Here is a 21,587-nt window from a genome sequence, read left to right as displayed (position 1 = left end):
CTGTATGTGGGGTGCAAGACCCGCATGCAGAAAAAAGAAAAAAACTGAGACAAAGGCAGAAATAAATTACCCAGAAAATCATGTTAATGTGAGAAAAATAGTGTAGAACACAAGATTGTGTGCCTTTGATGTCCAAAAAAAAGCCTCCCACAAACTTACTGAACTGAGTAAAAGACCAAAGATTTATTACATTTTTGTAATTTTTTTATTATGCTTCATTTGATTCCAACATTAGGAGACATGGCATATTATGTCAACATATAATAACACTGAGAAAAAAAGCAAGCATGATTGAAGACAGACTTATATGTTTAGACTCATTTTATTCACACCATCAGGAAATGTCTTTGCAATGAGAAACATATCAGTGTGGCAACCGCAAAACAGCAACCACAACAGATGAGACTGTGGCACATTAATGACACATACATGCACATACATGTAGTACACAGTATATATATTGGTTTTAACTTGTATCATGAAGTGTTAACTGTGCATCATGTATAAGATACAGACATCCTGAATGCTAAAGCGACCACCTGGCTGACCGTGCAGCTGCACTGTGCGACACTGGCCTTGAGTGCAACTGCGTGACTGCGAAGCCTGCAGAGCTGTAATGAGGGAATCCATCAACAAGAGGCAAAGAGTCAGCGCAGGAAGAAGCAGGTGCAACTGTATACTGTACCATTTAAAAAAAAAATTTTTTAAAAAAACAAGAATCTGGAGACTTCTTATGTACAAGAAATGGAAAGGGAACAATTACAGCAACTTAAAATGATTGAAACATTTTTAGTGAAAATCCTTGAAGCATAAAGTAAATGACTAGTTGACAAATTAACAGGCTAGATGATGAATAGAAAGACCTCTGGCACAAAAACTAAATCATTTCCTTACTTTTCCAGTCCAAATTTCACGGCACATAATTTTTCCTTTTTCGCATGTTTGACAGTAACAAATGTGGAAAATTATGGAAACCCCCGTTCTTCTCCTGACATGGATTCCCTCTATAGGCAGTCAGTCTAGCCTCATATAATGTGTCCTAAACACACTGTGTGCGTGTTTCCTAACAGCTGTGCTGGTCCCACTGAACCAAAGCACCATGGATGGCTGCTAATAACCCACCCTAATAATCCCTATGTTACCTAATGTCTTTCTGCGTTCAGTGCCCTTAAATACCCATTCATTATAATGCCAACAGTTAGTGCTATTGTGACCACGGTCCCAGAGGTGGGACCTTACGCTCGATGGACGATGGCTGGTTGACTCTGCGGTGGTGCAGCGGGCTGGCTCATGCCCTTGGGTGGTGATGCTTGGTGATTACCCAGGGTTCCCCAGAGGTTAAGCCCAGAACGGAGCTCCCTCAGCAGGGCATCTGGTTAATGAGAACTGGGCGTGATGCTGGAGCCCCAGACTGGAACGATAGGAAATATACACACATGCTGGATACTGTACTGTTAGACGACCACAACCCCACACACACACACACACACAGTCTCAATGTTCATTTGCTCTGTGGTCCATTTCCTCCTCACAGTGGAGCACAGGGAGAGCCTGCTGAGAGGACTCACAAGACAAGTAGCTGAACATTAAACACACATTTGATGGCTTACATTAAAGTCACATTTTCTGAAACTGGCAAATTTGACTCTAACAGCATTCATATGTAGATGTAGTAGAGTCATGCAGTAATGGAGAGCGTCCTGCTCTGCTGCAAACCTGCTTAGACTGTGATTCCACAAGTGTTTTATCTCAGATCAAGTCTGAGTTTTTAGATAGCATGAGGCTTCGCAGTACATGTCTTGATTACAGCACTCTGAATGTAGGGCCTAATTGGACGCACGGAGGAGGCTCCCCTGGAGGATGGCTGGATATACGCTGGGGACTCTGGGAACTTTACTGGAAGCCATTAAGGAAACAAGACATTTCCGACCGCAGGGAACAAGAAAAACGACTGAAAAATGAAGAGAAAGGGAGAAAAATGAGGCGCTTCAGGGCTGAATTGTTAAGAACATGATTGTTGAGTGTGTGTGTGTGTGTGTGTGTAGAGGGGGGTTGGTGGTGTTTGTGCGTGTGTGAGGCCTCTTTGTCCAGGTCGCGTGCCAAATTACTAGTTGGCATGGTAACAGCATGGCACTGACTCTGCGTCGGCACATGGCACTTTTTTGCACTTTCCCTTTTTTCCTCGCTGCAGAACACACATGTATACACACCAACATCACGCTGTTAGATAATCGGTCAGGTTCCTTCTCCGTATCGTCTCCAATCAATCATTTATTGTCATCAGGTTTCAATTCTGAGCTTCAACTTGTTTGCCCCCTGTGGCCGCTCCTGCTTCTATCTTCAAAAGCTCTGTATTTTCTGTGTGTGGGGGGGCATACTGTAACTGTAGAGTGAGGAGAATATGCAGTCGCAGTCTTCAGAGGAAGCCAAGAGAGCAGTTAAATATAAAACCCACAGTCTTCATGTCACTTTCAACTCCTGTTGGAGGAGCTGACGGAAACTCTTCATTATGGTTGAAACGTTACGTGAAGCGCGGGGTCGGGGATAGTTAGCAGCAACGCAGCTGAACGGCGGTGGAATCCGTAATGGCACCTGGAAGCAATTGTGTTTCCCTCCTTGGAATATTTATGTATTGGTGAATTATTCTAAGCATGTTCCCAGTGTTTATTTCTACAATGATGTCTGGCTGCGTGGCAGAACAACCATGCAGCCAATCTGTCCACTCTGAAAGTGGAGAAATAAAAAAAACAACTGCCGCATGTGAAATGTGCATCTATTGACAGTGCAGCAGCAAACCCAGTCCAACTGTATCCCTCATTAAAGGAAAGTCAGCCCACCTCCCCTCAGGCTCCCCTTTTTATATGCACCACCCCATATCCAAACACTGTTAAAGACTCATAAAAGCTCAGCATAATATTTTGATATCTGTCATCTTATGCTGTTAGAAAGGAGCCAAAGGGAGAGGAAGTTGCCTTCGTTCGTATTATCCATTCCCATCATAACACACAAGCTCCAGTTTCCCATGGGTGTGTTTGTTGTGATGTCTTGTGGCACCGACACAAACAGACACAGTCTGCATGAGGCCTATAGGCCTGGTGGATTTGTTTAGTCTTGGTGGGCAGGACGAGAGGGTTTTGGTATTCTTTGAATGTATGCTTGTTTCCCTTCTCTGTGGTCTCTGATAGGAGTTATTTGCCTTTGTGATTTTTGATTTCCAGTTTATTACAACTTGGGGTTTATTTTTGTATATGGTTGTCTGACCGCTCAAGTTTCTTCCCTAATCAGGCTTTGTTGTAGCAATGTTGCTGTGTTCCCAGATTTTAGCAATTGTCACTGAATTTTTGAATCATTAAAATACATTTTTAGCCACTTTCTAGACTGACTTATTGCAACAACTATTGGATGGATTTTCATGAAACTGGTACAGGCATTCAAGTCCCACTTCCAGTCGGGTCAATATTTCAATCTGTCCAATACTTTTGATTTATGAGCCTCAGCTGTACTTGTTGTTATGCTAGCATGCTAACACGCTAAACTAAGATGGTGAACACAACACTTCTCGGCATCAGAACAGTAGCATTTTCTTGCTGAGCATGTTAGCATGCTGATTAGCTCAAAGCAGCACTGAGGCAGCCTCACAGAGCTGCTAGCACGGCTGTAGACTCTTGTTTAAACTTGGACGAAGCACAAGATTGATGTTATTTGAAAATATATAGATGTACATATAATGTTATAATTGATTAATTTATCGTATTTTATTTTTCTGGTTTTCTATGTGTTACTGAAAGATCATCATATATTATATATTTTAGCTTGATGCTTGATATATAGCAGTGTCTTGTAATCCTGTGTGGGATGAGTTCATCAAAATAAAAACGTTTTCAACTATTTTGCCTTCATCATGGTGGTGAAAATCATTGTTTAAAAGCAGACTGCCTGTTCAGATACCCACTAGCACCCTCTGTGGGATGTTCCCTGACAAAGTTGAGTGGGACAGGGTGGGAGGTATGGTCAGGCTGAGGTGGGTATGTAGCGTATGCTGAGGGTAAGGATGACGCTGGAGGGTGGAGAGGGTGGAGAGGGTGGTGAGGGTGGGTGAAAGGTGACACCCTGACAAGTGGTGTTTACGAGAGTAGAGAATACCAAAGGACAACTGTGGGCCGCCTTGAATATGAGATAGAAGGAGAGAAAAGAGGAGGAGGGTGACCGAGACAGAGATGTGTAGTGAAAGTGAGAGGAAGACGGAAGTTGAGGTCCAGACGGTAAGACGTGACAGCGACATGAGGATCCCTCTCAGACTAACAGCAGCTCTTAACCTGGAGGTCAGGGAGACAGAGGGAGAATATAGAAGGAGACAGCCACAGAGGGATCCTGGGAGAAAGTTGGCGGCCGTCTACCAACTCGCAACATGTGTTTGCATGTAAATTTCACTTTTCACTAGTCTCATCTCTTGTCCATCTTTTATTGGCTGAATGTGTGCCGGGTAGGCGTGCCTGCGAAGAAAATGTGAATGGGTATGTGTGAGGGTCAGAGGTGACCTGTGTTGGAGTATAGTGGCAGATTTATGGGCTCCACCAACCTGAAGGCTGGAGGTCACATGCTGACTTTGTTACACGCCGCAGCCAACACATACACACTCACACAGAGAGTGGTGGTACACACTGAATACCAGCCTGCTGATGCCAGGTCATGTGTGTTGAGGTCCAAGTAATAGATAAAGCAGGGAATGAGGCTTAACTGACTGTGCGTGTGTGTGTGTGTGTGTGTGTGTGTGTGTTTGTGCAAGTGTGTATAAGCTTCCCATCTGGCCTCAGGGATAAACCATATTAAGTTTGATGAACATGGAGGACACGGGACATTGATCAGTAAAGAAACAAGCTCTGGAGCGGGGACGAAAGAACAAAGTCGGATCGTGTTGCTCTGTATCATTAATATCTATCAGGAGCAATACGAAGCCAGACGTGGATGGATGAGAGGATGAGAGGCTGAGAAAGAAAGAAGAGGGAGAAGTTTCTCAGGGTCATACTGTTGCCCCGCTCTTCCTCGCTTTGTTCATTCATTATCTCCCTCCCTTCTGCTGTCACTTTGCAAAGAGTGCTTTTATCTCCTGTGGGTTCGGTTATGAAATCCAAACCTGCAGGAAGAGTGTTCACATCACTTCAGTGTTTAACTATTTATTTTGATGTAAACATATAGTGCATGTTTATGTTACTTCATCCTCCTCTCTGCCTCTGCCTATGTCTGGACTTTACAGATTGATTGAAAGAAAGAGTTATTCATTTTCTCGCCGAGATTGATACCACTCTCATGTCTGTGAGCTAAACATGGCCCAGAACACTGGAAATGGGGAAACACTGGCCTGGCTCTGTCCAAAGCATTTCAGTGACTTTTTTTTATGATAGCAGCTTGAAACCTTATAATAGCTAATAACATAGCTAGTTAGAGTCAGTTAAGTTTTGTTTGAATTAGTTTTACTTGGCAAGAACGTGTATAAGCAGATTTCTCAAAATGTCAGACTACTGTATTCCTACAGTTCAGTTGGAGTAGGATGAACTATGCTAATTAGAAGACTGTAGGTCTAGAAATTACAGCCGGTCACTCACACTTTCACCGTGCATGTGTATGAGTTTAAATCTCTGGTATTCATCTGCACTCATCTGTCATAAACAGGTGCTTTAGGTTCGACCTGCTGCTCCTCCTTCACCAGAGCAGTTAATGAGGTCCTGTTAGTGCTCCCTGCCAAAATCTGAGTCGTGGAATTTATTAAAACAAGCAGAGTGAATTTGTATTGTCATCTGAAACATTTGGTCCCTTGTTGCACCTTAATTTTTTACAACAATGGATCTGTTAAAAATGGCTTTAACAGAAGGTTGATTGAGAGGGGAGAAGTTTGCTGTAAGAGACATTTGACCATATTTGGTTTAGTTTAAGGCCATATTGGCTTAGCTACAGTCAGGTGCATGCAGACAAAGCCTCCATTGTTGGAAAACCCCAGATAGTTAGTTGTACTATAAACGTACTCTGACCGATTTATGAGACAGCCCCCATCCTGTGAATGAAAATATGAAACATTTTGAAAGCGCTACCACTTGGAGCGGATGGCGAGGACCCTCAATCACTTTAGAAGTGACCGCAAAATTTATTTCTTGTACTGATGTATCATTTTACCCACAACACCCGTTGATCTGGGACTCCGGCTCAGTCCAAGAACCTGTCTGCTGGTCAGAGGGGCGTTACGACCACAAGTGGTTTTTCCTCCACTTGTCCTGGCAGACGAACGCGGAAACCTGAAGCCGTCCCGTAGCCGCTACAGTATGGCACATTAGGGTGGCTCCAAACCTTGATTTGTGTTTGGGTTGGGCTGGGGCTGGGTCAGCGCCTCATGGTTTTGGTTCAGTGACAAGAGTTGTTAAATGATGTTCCTTTTGACATCTTATCCAAATTAGTGCTTTTATCACTGAGCAGACAAATTCAGATATACAGAGCCTTCTTTCCCTCCTTTTTCCATTGTTGGCTCATTCGCTGAAGAATGAGGGAGTTTGGTTTTTAGGCCAGCAGCAGCTGAGGTCGCTTGGCAGGAACCAGGTAGAGCAGGAGAGCTGTAGGCTGGTCAGTGTTCATATTGGATGTGAAGAATAAATCCCATTACATCAAATGGTAAACATTCGTATGGAACAAATGAAGGTGACATGAATGACTTTGGATGAGGTGTTTCGATGAGCGCGTGTTGAGTGAAATGAGCTAAATGATGGCTCATGCATTGCTCTCTCGCTGCAGCTGTGGTCTCTATATCTTTTGCCTACGTGCTCCATCTCGACACTTTATGCAAGGTCACTACATTACGAATGCTGATACAGAGATGTGATTGGTCAACAGCAATGAATGGCACATACCTCAGTGTCATGCGCTCCCAGCTGTGTTTAACTTTCATTACTGCACATGAACCCTATCAGACATATCAGCTGTGTCAGCCATCTATCGTAGTCGCAGCTGTCAGGCACACAAACTAACATAGTTTGAGACACACACACACACACACACACACACACACACACACACACACAACTGTAAATACCCTCACACACAAATCCACACAGGGCCATCTGCCCAGAGAAATACAAAACTCCAGATACCTGGACGGATATTTATTGAAGATGATGTTATATATTGCGGGTACATGAGTGGTTGAATGTAAACTCACAACAGACTGTAACATCAGACTGATCCCCGTCTATCACCGACTGTGTTAAAGGCTCGACAGCCATCCCAGCCATGTTCTGACCCCAGGAACCTGAGCAGCTGATTGGACCAAATATGGAAGCCACCAATCGGATAAAGTGACGCATGACCTCCTCCCATAAAGTTCACACTGGGGCAAGTCTGCACCTGCCACAGGAGCAGCCTCACAACACACAACACACACATGGACACACTACGCTGTTCTAGCCCTCGAATCACGCAGCATTGAAAGGGGACATGGGTTATGTTACAGCAGTGATGGCATCGTATCTCGAGGCACACTGAAATGATATCCTCCTTACACTCACCTGCATGTGTAAGTCTTTGAAATAAACAGATGATCATCTTTAAAAGAAGCAGTTGATAACCCTCGTTTTGAAATCCCAAAAAGTTTATGAGCGATTACGGAGGCAGCCGCACTGACGTAAGTGACAGGCCGAGTTCGTGTTCCTGCAGCAGCCGCTCAGATGACATGATGCTATAGTCTGTTCACTGTGATCTAGTCGAGTTGAATTTCAGCCAGAATTTCATGATTTTGATTGATTGCTCTTTTTCAGGGCTAGATATTGAAACTGCGGTACCAACTGAAAAATCTGAAAGTTTGGTTTATTTTGTTATTGTTTTTAAAAGGGTTTCATAGAAGAACATGTTTAAATTCCCCAAATTAAGGTATCAAAAAAGTATTGCTTTTATATCAGTACCAACATTTAGATATTGAGGCATCATCAGTATCGCACATGAATGAACCTAAATCATTCCAATTAAAAAACTAAAACAATAAGCCCTACCAACATTTCTTATTACATGATGAGAACAATATTTATGAATTGTGTCCTAGCAACTGCCCTTTTTTGTTTGTCTTGGATTCTGAATGGTATTTTTGTATTTTAATTCGGCCAGAATATATTGTTATAAATTATCTGGATAGTGAACCCACACATCGCAACAATGCTGAGGTGCTGATGTGTGGTCTGACATCTCGAAGAGCCATTGTGACCCAGTTTGTCCTACATGTGTGTACATATAGTTCATGTGCTTAGAACCGCAGATTGCAGATGTGTTCACTTCTCCTTTCTACAGTGAATGGCATTTTAATGCATTTGGCTCTGCTCCACATAATCAATCATATCCTTGTGTTATTGTCCGGAGCCAACTGATTCCACATTAATGTTGATTCTCAGCCATCGATTCTTGATCCGCATGTATCACATTGGAGGCTATTTGCTTAAGCTAGAATAGGTTGGCAGAGCAGAGAGCTATACACTGGGATATAATTACTACCAGACCAGATACAATAGAGTATTGGCCCTGGATGGATCAGGTCAGGTATGAAAAGGCTGGTGGAATGATGGCGGATAATGACAACAGAGAAAAAGGAAGGTTTAGCTGGAAACAGGAAAGTTGTGATTGGTGTGGCAGGCTGTTTGCATGAGTAGTAAGTAGGAGAAACATTTGACCACACGTATCCTAGCAGCTTTCTTATCCATTTATTTTATGTGCACCTTTCTGAGAAGATAATACATGTCTGCAGGCCTCCATTATGGGTACAAATAACTCACTAAACAGGCCCTCTTCCATTTCCTTATGTAGTTTTGTATGTTTAGTGTGTGTTATAGCTCTCCTCGCCTGCATCATGCCACGCCAAGTCACGACTGTGTGATCAGCCTCTGAACCACCTGCACTATGTTGCCCATTACTCATAAACCACTGGGATTTGTGGCTGGCAGCTTTGAGATCGTATGCTCTCACCTTGGCTTCCACAGAGGCTGTAATTAGCCCGTCCGTTTCAGGTGTGAGAGAAGGGGAGAAAGAAACCAGAACGAGGAGTTAGCTTAAGGTAAGGGCCAAGGGCACGAGGGGTGAGGCACCTGTGAAAAAGGAGAGAACTAGAAATAATTGTGGAGATTTGAATTTGGTGTCAATTGGCAGAAATTGCACCAGGAATCAGGGCAGAAAGAAAGTCGAGGCAAAGGCGGAGGGTGGAATTCTTTCCAGAAAATCTGTCAGGGTTAAAGAAAGAGGCGAGCAAGAATAAAGCTCCCTTTTGAACATTCACACCATGTTTCCTCAACCATGGCCCACACATTGTCTTCTGTTACACACACACACACACACACACACACACACACGCACACACATAAAAACACTGCAGTTTTCGTTTAACGTCACGGTGATTAGCGCACTTTTTTCTTTATTCCTTTACACTTGAAGACCCACCCCCGCTCCCTCCATGCCCGGTTTTGCTCTAACATGTTCCAGAACGTCAAACTAGAACCACATTTTATGAATGAATACGGGATACAGAGATAAAAGAGCATTTTATCCTGTTACAGACCACCATTCGACATAGACTGGCACTGGACGAAACCGACACTTCAAAATATCCTTGTCAAATTACCACTAAGCACATTGAGTTGAAGTTGAAGTTCGTCACATTAAAGAGTCTGATACTTTTATCTTGTGTCAATTTAAAAGAATACATTTAAAGGAAGTCTGGCACTTTGCATGTTCAAGACATAATCTCGTCATGTTAAGGCACATGCTTCTTTAGGTGACCCGTGTATTTTGTTACTCCCCGCTCTACCTGTGCGCCAGTATGTGTTAACCCTCGTGTTTATTCTCCTTGAGGACTGGATTTCACACCTCCAGACTTCTTGGAAGTTCCTGCAGCACCGGTGGCCCCAATCTGATCTGATCTACAAACATAAGTCTCATTCTCACCTCGACATCACACCAATGGCCGCTGTCCCTTGCCCTCAGGCACGCCAGCCATTCGTTATGGGACTCACTGGTTCCCACATCTGAGGGTGGCGATTGGTCACAGGAGGTTTGTCAATAACCAGCACAACTCACATCACACATGGCTGAACTGTTTCTAAGAGAGTAACACGAAAAATGTGCAGGTATTTCTGTTTCCAGAATACTGTCAACTCGTTTAAGGCATTGTCACGCAAGGGCTGTCTTTCTAAAAAAAGGACACAGACTCACAGACACACTTGTATTAACATGTGCTCATAACAAGCTCCAAACATTTTTGGGTTTCCTGATACAAAGACGGCCTCTGCTACCCTCTAACATTTCATAATATTTTATGAAATACAACTTCAGGTAAAAAGAGCTGTTCTCTTTTTCACACAGCAAGTGCCATATGTTTAAAGAGAGACCATGTAACATTTGAAACACTTTCTGCTTCTTACAAATGAAAAGTGTCATTCATAAGTAATAAAACTCACTTCAATACAATTAGGTACAGTCTGGTATGACCAGTAGCTTATTAGATAGCAAATGTTAGCAAACTTTTATACATCACTGAGTCAGTTTGCTGAAGTCTTTTCTCTTCTTGTGTTAATATCATTCTTCATGTATCATTTATCATTATCCATCAATATGCCCACAGTGGCTGTTATTCAGCAAAAAGTGTCTAATATTTAGGTTGTCATCTACTAAAGGAATCAATCAAGAGATGCGTCATGAACTGGGTGGCCCACCACCTCAGCTAAACTATTTGTTGGGGGAAACTGTTTTCAATGGAAATCCAGCTGGTAGCACCTAAAGACAAAGCGTTTGTCTTCTGGCTGCTGAACTTTGGGTGCTCTGGTCCACTTTGTTGTGATCTGCTCTTATTTGCTGTGCTCAGCTGGTGCTGGCTGTGTTTTGCAAGGGCACTCTCGTTGTTTTGACTGCGTCTGTCTCTCTGCGTGTGGGGCGGGCCCGTCTCTGCCTTCGCGTCTCATTAGCTGTGACACACGATGACTACCCAGGCAGCCTTTCAGCACCAGCCTGCCACTCAACGCAAACCACCTGCCGGACATCACAACAGTGGACTTGATGCAGAGCGCCGGCGTCTCCCTCTTCCAGACCTGTGCACACTCACAAGCAAATATAAAAAAACACATAATCAGAGTGTGAGCTCTGTCAACACACATGAACTGTCAGAGATTATAGAAATAAATGCAGGCATGATGAGCTTTTCGTAGATGGTGCTCATTAAGACCGAATGAATAATGCAGCAGACATAAACACCTAAACAGCCCTCCAGCTATAAGAGCATGCATGCATGCATACTCACACACTCACGCACACACAGGTTTACAACAGTGTCACTCAGCCCTGACTGAGCGTGTCAAGGAAACTATACATTGATCACACTCACATGGGCATGAAATAGGCATCCATAGCCTCACACAAATACTCTCTCAGAGAGCCTCTCACCACGCCCTCTCACTCAGCTCCAAAAAATCCACTCTGCAGTCACGCAACACTTGATGCTGAAAGTAAAACAGGAAGGTCGACTTGGTACCAGTGTGTTCCCGGCTTCTTATTTCCCAATCACAGATGACATTTGCATGAATACCAGAGTGCAGCATCTCTGTCTAACCACATTTCATCGGTCAGAGAGGTGAAGTATAGTCCACACACAGGCAGAGGGTTTCTAACACATGCTGTATGAACAGAAGCATAATGACCCACAAGAATAACAGTTCATGGTGGTGATGTGTTCGAGGCTGTGGGTTTAGACACATAGAAATATTAGGGGAACAAAAAATTAACTGTTTAGAAACTGCTGCTCTGAATGACAGCTTTAAAGCTTAACATTGTTTGATAAACTTGATATTTTTTACTGATTTTGTGATTATTGCTTTTAAACATGACATCATTCAGAAGAGGAAAGAGTCCCCAGCAGTAAAACATGGTTAAATACAATAGATTTTCATATGCTCTATATCTGTGACTGGTGTTGACAGCACTTATTATGCAGCACTACCCTCCCAGATCCTAAATTAGTCTGTTAGCGTTTCTGTTATTGAAGTTTTATAACAGCGTGTTCATGTGGTCTAATTGACCCCAAAGATAAATAACCTTACGATTACATTTTTTTCCTACATATTAGGTTTTAATAAGTTTAGAAGAGAAGGGAAAGAGTATTAAAGGCAAAAATCTAATCACAATGACCTGCAGACATCTATATGTATATGTAATGTATAATGTAAAGTATATTTTTATAAAACTGATTTTTAAAGCATTTATTTCCTACAGATACAGATAACCTGACAGATACATACTGTGTCACTAGGTTTACTGTGTATGCTGATGAGATGAATCAAAGTCATTATCCTATACTTAATTATTTTATTAAAGCTGCACCAATCACAAAAGTGACAGTTTTCATAAAGAAAGGCAGATTGTTTCACACTTAAATTGGATTATGCAACTTGAGGAACATATCTTATATAATGTGTTGTATATTTAGTGTATAATAGTTGAGTCTGGAGCAAAATGTAAGAAAAAGTCACACAAACGGACGGATATTATGGGATAATTCAAACACATACATACATGTGGCGCAGATCTTTTTTGCTAGCAGAAGAAGATTTGATGGGATGAGGTTGGATTACGGGTAAATCTTCTTTCCTCTTTTATTATCCGATCGTACCCACTGCGAGACACTGTCTGAGCCACTGAACCCAGGCTGACCCAGGGCAGGAGAGACACAGGGCAGCTGGAGAATGAATCACCACCATGTGAATCACATCCGCCAGTCTTTTTCTCTTTCTGTTGCTGTTTACATCCACAGCATGTGTCCCCCATCTTATTGGAACGAAGGTTGGACAAACACAGACAAACGCTGACAGATCAGGAGACAGTTGGGAAGAAGCAGTTTTGTTTTTGACCTGGAGGCTTAACAGCTGTCCCAATTTGTGTGAAGACGAGACAAACCGAAAGAAGGAAGTCCTCGCAATCATATCTCTGATCAGTAAACAATTTCAATGACAGCAGATGACTTAGATGTCTCATTATGAGCCAATAAATTCCATTTTAAAACAGCTCACTTTGTAATTTTAAACAAAAGTTTATAATCAATAATTCTTGAGTCAAATGTTGGGGTCCTGTTGTCTTGCAAATCTCTGGTTTGCTCTGTGTCTGTATGTGTGGATGCCTGCATACAGACGCCTCTTCCAAGTTTTTGAGATTGTAATTAAAGGAGATTAGAGGGAAATCTGCTACTGGGACTTTTTAAAAAAGAAGTGAGAGAGGAGATGCCGTAGAGACACATTGCCTTCAGCTAACATGGAAGCAAGAAGTTGACCTTCTCTTCTTACACCCTTCTTCTCCACTCCCCCACCCCACCTTTCTCTTCCTTTCCAGTTAAATTAAATTTTCCCCTGTTGCAGGAGGAGTATCGGGGGATATGCAACAGAGGGGTGGAGGGGGGGTAGATGGATAGATGGATGTAAGTCCTGTGGTTGTGCATACAGAGTATCACATTCTGCTATTTTCATTTGGTTCTTTATTGCTCCCAGTTGTTGGGTTAAACAAAATGGGGCCGAAAAGAAGAGGCGGGGGTTTGGGTCCTCCACCAATCCTGCGCTTTGTTCTCTGGAAGCACTTTGTTTGCGAGAAATGTCACAGTAGCTAAATCAAGCCGAGCCACGGCTATGAGAAACAGACAGAGCAGATGGAGGATGCAAGGATGTGTGTGTGTGTGTGTGTTGTTGAGTGGAAACCAAAGGTGATGTAGATGCAGGGAGCATATTGAGATGCATTCGGTAACATTCACTGTAGAAATGTAGCTCTAAATGTTTTGGGAGAAGAAGAAGAAAGTGAAAGAGGCAGGTTTTGTATCTGTGGTTTTTGACACACAGACGTACTTGCACCCAATGAAACCGTTGATGGAGAAATTGCCTCTAACTCCGCTCAGGTCGATCGCACTTGTCAACAGGACGGTTGAATATGCCGTAGAATATGCACGTGAATCCTTATGGGAATCTGTGTTTGTGTGTGTCTCTCTGTATGTGTGTGTGTGAGCTAATACACAGTGATGTTACGCATGGGTCATTCTCCAGTCACTGTGTTTAACAGCTCATGTAAAGACGAATGCAGGGTGCTGAATCGAGGCAGACGTCCATGTGTTTGTTTCTTTCAGTCTCAGGTTTTTGACATTCTCACACACACATAAACACACTTACAGTCCTAGGGGGGGACTGTAACCGCATGTTTGTGGACCGCATGCCTTCCAGCCCCCACATATAGAGAAGAAGTTTGGGGTTAGCTTGAGATACAGCGCTTCAGGCAAACATGTACACACAGCTATCCACAGTTAACAAGTTCAGATGCAGTTCATTGTGTGTGTGTGTGTGTGTGTGTGTGTGTGTGTGTGTGTGTGTGTTTGAGTGTATTATCATGCAGTTCCCAGGGAACTCTTTACATGCTCATATTCATAACAGCTGATGGTGAGCGAGCCTGCTTGTGTCCAGCACTGTGTGTGTGTCCCTCAGAAAGATCTATGCACAGGATGTCGTTTTTATTTCCAAACCGCCTGACATTTGTGGAGGGTGGAGGTCCATCTTTCTTTCTTTGGGAGTTTTTCAGCACCTGTAACAGTGAAGGACGACCTCCTCGTTCAGCACTCGTCCTCCCATCTTCATCTATTGTACTGCATTTTTTTTTTTCTTTCCTCAGTCCCCTCTGTCTGCTCCTTTGGCATCCTCCCATCTGCTTTACGATGTATAAACCAACTGATCACTCCGAAAAATGGAGCTTTCTTTTGTCTTCGAGTTGTGTAACGTTTTGATGTTGTTAACCTTTGACCTCTGGAAAGAAAGAAGGGAAAGGAAAGTCAAATTATGATACAGCCCATTACTGTGCTCGTACACACATTGAGTAAAACATGATCCTCCAGACTGTATCTTTCTCTCTCTAACGTACATACTGTTTCTATTTTGGTGTGCTTGTATGACATTTTTTGACCCTGGTGTGCCGCCGCGACACAGGAAGTGAGTGCTGACACCTGAGTCGCGTCATGTGGCGATGTGTTTACGTGAGTTTGTTTGTCTGTATCTCAGTGGGCATGTGTTCACTGCTCTCTCCTGAAAGAGGAATCTTCCTCACACACACACACACACACACACACACACACACACACACACACACATACACTGCTCTCCAGTGCTGCTGTTTTTCCCATTAATTCCTCCAGTCAATACAGTTCTACATCAGCTTGTCATCACCCACCTCCATTCCCCCTCAACTCCATTCCCCCTCCTGCCACTCAGGACCAATCACACTCCCACGTTTCAGTCACTCTGACGCCTGCTCCTCCAGCGTTTGGCGACCGACCTGTCAGCATGCCGACGGCTGCCTTTTATGTCTCAAATAAAGGTAGAGCAGACATGGCCCTCGGTGACCCATATATGTATATAACCGCTTGAGGAGGCACTTTGACAGGCCAATGATCATGTTGTACAAGGATTGTGAAGCCATCCATCCCTACTGACTCCATTTGTTATCTTTCCTCCTGCACCCTCGTGTCATTTTTAACTGCAGTATATTTTCCTCTCTGTCCCTCCCATTTCATTTTTCAACCACCACTGTCTTTCCTCCCCATCCCGCCTTACACATTCCTCCCCCACCCACCCCCCTTTCAGCTTATCCTCCCCATCTCCCTCCCCTCCAGCCCCGGGGGGAAATGCTCCAGCCCCCAGCAGAACAGCTCCACGCTGCTGTTTTGCTGTTTATGGCTGCGGGGGCTGAAGCAGGGGAAGTAGAGCCCACTATGGAATATGGAGACTATTATTATAAATGCTGTGGCTGGCAGAGTGGTGTGTGTTAGCTGGCATCTGTGTCTGAGGTTTGAAGGTGTAGAGGTGTTAAATGATTAAAATTGTTCAAACATAAATTTTAAATGAGAGTCAGTAGGTGCACAGCTGTACTCATTCTCCATTGTTACATTTTAAATGGTTTCTTCTTGTTGCCAACAAAGTCTGGCGGCAGCTACAAATGGCAAACTGAATCAGATAAAAAAACAGGAACCAGACTTAGGTAAAATTCTGGTTAAGAGGTTCACTGCAGACTGGGCTAATCAGGCAATAGTAAACTCTTTTTGTTGCTGTTTCTTAAATCCTTCAATCCCAAAGTAATTAATAGCGTATTGCTGTTGCATAAAGGCGGGAAAGAAGGATGAAAGTGGGAGAGGTAGACATGAGGAGGAGGTGGAGGAGCATGATTGAGCTCTCTTTGAAAGGACTGGCAGAGTCAGGAAGTGATTAGGCCACTACAATAACTCCAATAAGGACAATAGGGAAAACATGTCTGCAGCCACAACCACTTAGCATCAGGAACAGTACACAGTATGGTTCCTATTTCATTACAGAGAGCAGGACTGAGTGTGGGAGGATGGGCACACGGAAAGAAAGTAAGGTGTTACCTACAGGGGGGGTTTCAGGCCACGGAGGAGCAAGCTGAAGGTTTACTTACTAACTCCGGCTGACTCGTTATGAAACAGGAACGCTGTAAAATGCTCGTAAGTATGTGAATATAAAAATATAAAAGAGTCAACATCCTCACCAGCTGATGATCCAGGAAGAGGACATGGAAATAAAGGGTCAGAATTGTTCCTGTACTGCAGGGTAGAGCAGTATGATAAGGGAACATTTAAGATCAGAGAGTTATTTCATTCTGACATAACCCTGTTTAGATGCATAAAAACATACTTGGACCAGCAACACAAAGGTTATGATGGCTATGAGATTTATGCTTTATTGTTGGTATTTTCAAACTGTATGTTTCACTTTAAATATCAGAGGAGATAAGGAGGATGAGGAATAATGTGTCAGACAAACGTAACGCTACCTCATGTAATGATTAGGTTGGAGTTGCTTAAACATAAACTTCCCCAAATCAAGATAGAGCCGGTAACATCATAATAATAATACTAACTTAATTTATATAGCACAAGTGCTTTGACAGACAAAGCAAAAACAGGATCCTCCAAAGGCAGTGTAACAACTGAAGGCCAAACAAAAGCAAGACTTAATTATAAATGAATACAAATAAGAAGAATAAAAGCAATAAAAAGACGACATCACATGAAAGCAAGTCTATAAAAACACTTTATTGGCCAAGTACGTGTACACATACAAGGAATTGTACTCCGGTAAGGGGAGGAGTGGACGATCTTTCTGGGCCTGAGCAGGAACCTGTAATTTTTTATTGTATAGTCAATACCTCTGTAAAACCAGCAGGCAGACACTGTCGCATTTCAATGTCAGTGTAGAAATGATTCATGGTCTTGTAGCAGCATGAGGTCTGAGTCTCTAGGTCGGCCCTCTCGCTGGCCACATCATCTTCTGGTTCCTCTACAGCCCTCCTGCTATTTGTCACAGCTTTACCAGACTTCTCCATCAACAGCAGAAGTCATTTTACCGAAAAGGTGGTGTTACCAGCTGCATCACTGCAGGGTCAGAGGAAGGTTTGCTGGATGAAGCCCAGGCAGTGAGGAATGAGTCTGATGAACCTGATATTCAGCCAGAGCGAGGGGAGAATCAGTCTCGAACATGCCTGAAGGTCCAGTTTGTTCAGTCTGAAATAAAATCTCACAGTGCATTTGTCTCTGAGTGTGACGGGATCTTTGTTCTCACTTATGCGCGGACATTTTAGTGCCGTGCCAGCTCACACAAACGTAATGCCAGGCATAACACATGACCACCAGCAGTGAAGCAGCAAGGGATGCTCGGTTGTTCTCTACTCATCCCTGCAGTGCTGATTTGGGGGATTTACTGCTCTGTCTGTGTGTTTTCACAGGGCCTCCAGGAAAGCGTGGAAGGATGGGAAGAAGAGGGGAACCTGGTAAGTGACGCCCACCACCTGCATTGTTTGTTTATTTCTCCTTTCTCTCTTTTCCTACACTCTTTCTTCATCTCTCTCACTTGCTCCCACACTCTCTTTTCCTGGGTGACCGGATGAGTTTGAGGGCCGGTAGAAGCAGTGACCCGCGAGGCCGGTGGACGATGGGCTGCAGTTGGCCCTTCTCCCTGTCCCTCACTATTTGCGCCGACATAGCGCTAACCTTGGCCATGTGGTTGTACTAACTTTGCCCAGATGTCAGTCGTTCTCGCTGAGCGGTAGCAGCTGCAGTAGTACGAGCCTAATGAGACTCTCCCTTGCCAACATCACTACCCACCATTATTGTGTTGCTTTTTTTTCCCCCCATGCAGACCGCAAAACACTCATCGAGGAACCAAAACAATTCAAGACATAACTCAAAACGCAAAAGGTTGTCATGACAGGTAGAGCGGATGTTCTACAAGTTTGACTCATTTTAAATGTTTTTTATTAAGTGTTGACTCCACCAAATTGTGGCGCGACACTCTCAGACGATTTTATCAAAACCTGCAGGACTGAAATTGCTCTGCAGGATATGTGTCAGATGGGAAAACGCACAATCTGGTTGGTGACTCATTGTTGTGGATATTTGGTGGATGAGATCTGCTCCTGTAAAGATGTTGACTAAGTGAAAGATCACCAGTAACCTTTATTGCTCTACTTAGCGCACCAAGATCCTTTCTGAAGTTATCAAAGCGGTAGAGTATAGTTGAAATGAACTTTTGCAAGCTGCTTTTTAAGCTTGTCTTTGAATTTGATTTTATTTGACAGAATATTCAATGATGAGCTGAAGCAGGTCTTAAGTTTCATACGCTGTGGTGCCGAAGTGTCTTTATTTTTGACTGTCCCAACTGTATTGTGTGCCTTTGTTTTTCTGTTAAAGGATAAGGCTGGAGATATTTTATATTTTATGTTTTCTTATTGTCAACAAAGCCCATGAAAAGGCGAAAACCAATAATATGTCAGTCAGTCTCTCAAAACTTTGTGACTATTTGTGGCTCTGAATCCCAGGCCCATCGATTCCTCCTTTAAATCTTTAAATACCAGTCACAAATCTGTAGTTTCACTTTCAAAAAGGCTCAGTAATTTCTTAAAACAGCTGAGCACTGTAGTTTTTAGCAAACATTACAGTTAAAATTGTATTTGCCAGGATTGATTATTGGTTGTGATTATTTACGGCAGAATGATTGACCCAGTGCAATGTTGTGGCTCACTGATGTGTTTTTAATAGATTTTGGACAACAATGGTGGCTGGTTTTGTTGACAATAAGAAAACTATAGAATATCACCAGACTTTCCCTTTAATTGCCCACATCCTCTTTACTATCCAACTACCTCTTAATCAACATAGATTACGGAAATCCATCAGGCGATCACCAGGACAAGTTAATTACTTTTCATCAGGGTGGTATGTATTTCCAGCCACTTGGTCTTTTGGAGGATTAAGGTTTCGCTCAGGTTGGGACGCTCATTGGCTCCTCACTTTGTTTGTTGCAGGATGGTCCGTATCTGAAAAGGGCGACGTGGTTCTGTTTAGGTTCTCTCTCTCTTGTTGTTTACTTTTGCGTCCTCACATTGCAGCCTGGGTTATAGTGCGGGGGTAGGTGGCATGGAGGGGCTGTTGCGCCATCCTCTATAGCCGATGACTCCGGGACAACTTTTTACAAGACCAGAAGAGGTTTTCCCCCCTTTTCTCAGAAAAACAAATGAGAGTGGAGAGAAGAAACAGAAACACAAACCTGAGTAACAGGAAAGAGGGCAGACAGAGTAGTTAAGCATCTGTCGCTGTGTCTCCTGCATCAACCCTCACTATTTCTTTTTCTTTTACTTGTTTTTCTTTTTTCCTCTGTTTACTTCTATCTTTCCCTCTCATTCCATTTCTTTCTTTCTCATGAGTGTCCACACTCACACACACCTGTCGTAAGTTCAGTGGTTAAAGTTGGTCTTATTGTGTGGCTCTCTAGCCAGTGTGCATTTGTTTACGTAACTGTCTGGCCCAGGAGAGTCCTTGTCCCGGCGTCTAGACACAGCTAAATTTGATTGACTTGGTCTTCATGCCTCATAAACCCCAACACCTCTCTCCTCTTATTTCCCTCACACCTTCTCACCCCAACCACCTTCATTTTTTCATCCCTCTTTCTACTCCTCTTGTCCCAAAAATGCCCTTTCCCTTGAAACAAACTTCAAGGCTCACATAGATTCTGGTCACATTAGCAGGACTTTGTGTTTAAATAGTAACAGAACACCACAAATATCCCCCTTCTCCCCCAGAGGTAGTCTGTTTTTAATCTTGAGTTTATGTAGATGTTTAGTGTTGCATCGATGCTGATGAGCTGTCTTGTACCAGAGCTGCGGTGGTGGCATAGCTCCAAATCGTGCCATAGACTGTAATTGTGCTAACAATCACATAAATCAGGGTTGTGATTGGTTTTAAATTCAGATCAGATAAATATAACCCAATCGCTAATGTAAAATCTTTTAATGGCAAAATGATATGTTCACTTTGTAGGGGTTTGGGTGGTTTATTAGGGCCCTCGGCCTTGGACTTTTAAGAGAATGTTTTTTATAAGAATATTCCATTAAGCCCAAGACCACTAAGAACGAGAGGAGTCCTTTGATCATTACTGTTGTTTTTGGTTAGGCTAAGTATGAAAAGCAGAATGTACTTTTTGCTGCTGAGGCTCTTTTTTATATTCTTTAAAGGGACACACAGTTTGCCAGCACACACCAACCTTTCCACTGCCTGTTTGTCCTCCATATCATACACCCATATCTTCTTAGGAAACAAAGTCATGACTTCATATCCTAATGCAAAACATGGCCCATTATCCAGAAGTCTGTTTATCATAACGACTTCACCACAAACTCTATTGGCAGCGTCTCTAATGAGCTTGTTCTGTACCATATTTAGGTTGTTAATTACAGTCATCATCTAACAAACCGCATTGCATGTGCAGTTTTTCTGTTGCGCACCGCTGCTCCAAGGAATTGATTGCTGTACAAACCAGAGGTTACCATAACTCACACATGCTGTGTTCACGTGTCCTTAGAGGTGTATAGAATTTATTTTCTAATGCCCGATTTCTCTTTTTCTGTTGCAGGACCTCCTGTAAGTACAATTTCATCTCATCCAGGTAGTATCAAAATCAACTGATACGTTATTGAACGTAGAGTTGTTATGGTACGTTCCTTTGGCCTTAAACATGCAAACACACACACACACACACACACACACACACACACACACACATACACATACAAATACATATATTATCCTTCACTACACAAACTTCGGTTTTCTCCCACAGCAGTAAAACATGAACACACAGACACACAAACTGTCACAGACTCACTCACACATGTGCATCGACAGAGCACGGCAATAAATGGACCACCATGGGAATTGTGGATGTGTGCGTGTGTGTGTGTGTGTGTGTGTGTGTGTGTGTGTGTGTGCTTTTATCTGTGTGTGTGTGTGTGTGTGTCTTTCATGATGATGGTTGGGGAGCGGTGACTTATTAGCAGCGAGTTATTCTCCTCTGTGGGACTATAACTCCTGCTGACACACACACACACACACACACACAGCAGATAAAACACACACACAAGGACATGAACTAACTGGAGACTGCTGCTGCCTTCAGGTTTGAAATGTTTTCCTTTCAAATGAAATGTTGTGACCTGCC

General features: G+C 43.1%; 1 protein-coding gene across 1 annotated transcript in view; it reads left to right on the top strand.

Moving 5' to 3' along the window:
* LOC139291633 (collagen alpha-1(XXIII) chain) overlaps window positions 1-21,587 on the top strand; it is a 112,592-nt gene that overhangs the window by 63,992 nt on the left and 27,013 nt on the right. Inside the window, exons 3-4 of the mRNA XM_070913732.1 lie at window positions 17,821-17,865; window positions 21,003-21,010. Coding sequence (XP_070769833.1) covers window positions 17,821-17,865; window positions 21,003-21,010 — 53 coding nt within the window. The remainder of the gene's footprint in view (window positions 1-17,820; window positions 17,866-21,002; window positions 21,011-21,587) is intronic.

Source organism: Enoplosus armatus, chromosome 10 (assembly GCF_043641665.1).
Source record: "Enoplosus armatus isolate fEnoArm2 chromosome 10, fEnoArm2.hap1, whole genome shotgun sequence".
NCBI lineage: Eukaryota > Metazoa > Chordata > Actinopteri > Centrarchiformes > Enoplosidae > Enoplosus > Enoplosus armatus.
Note: the sequence above shows the minus strand (reverse complement) of the source record. Positions and strands in the feature narration are given on the sequence as shown.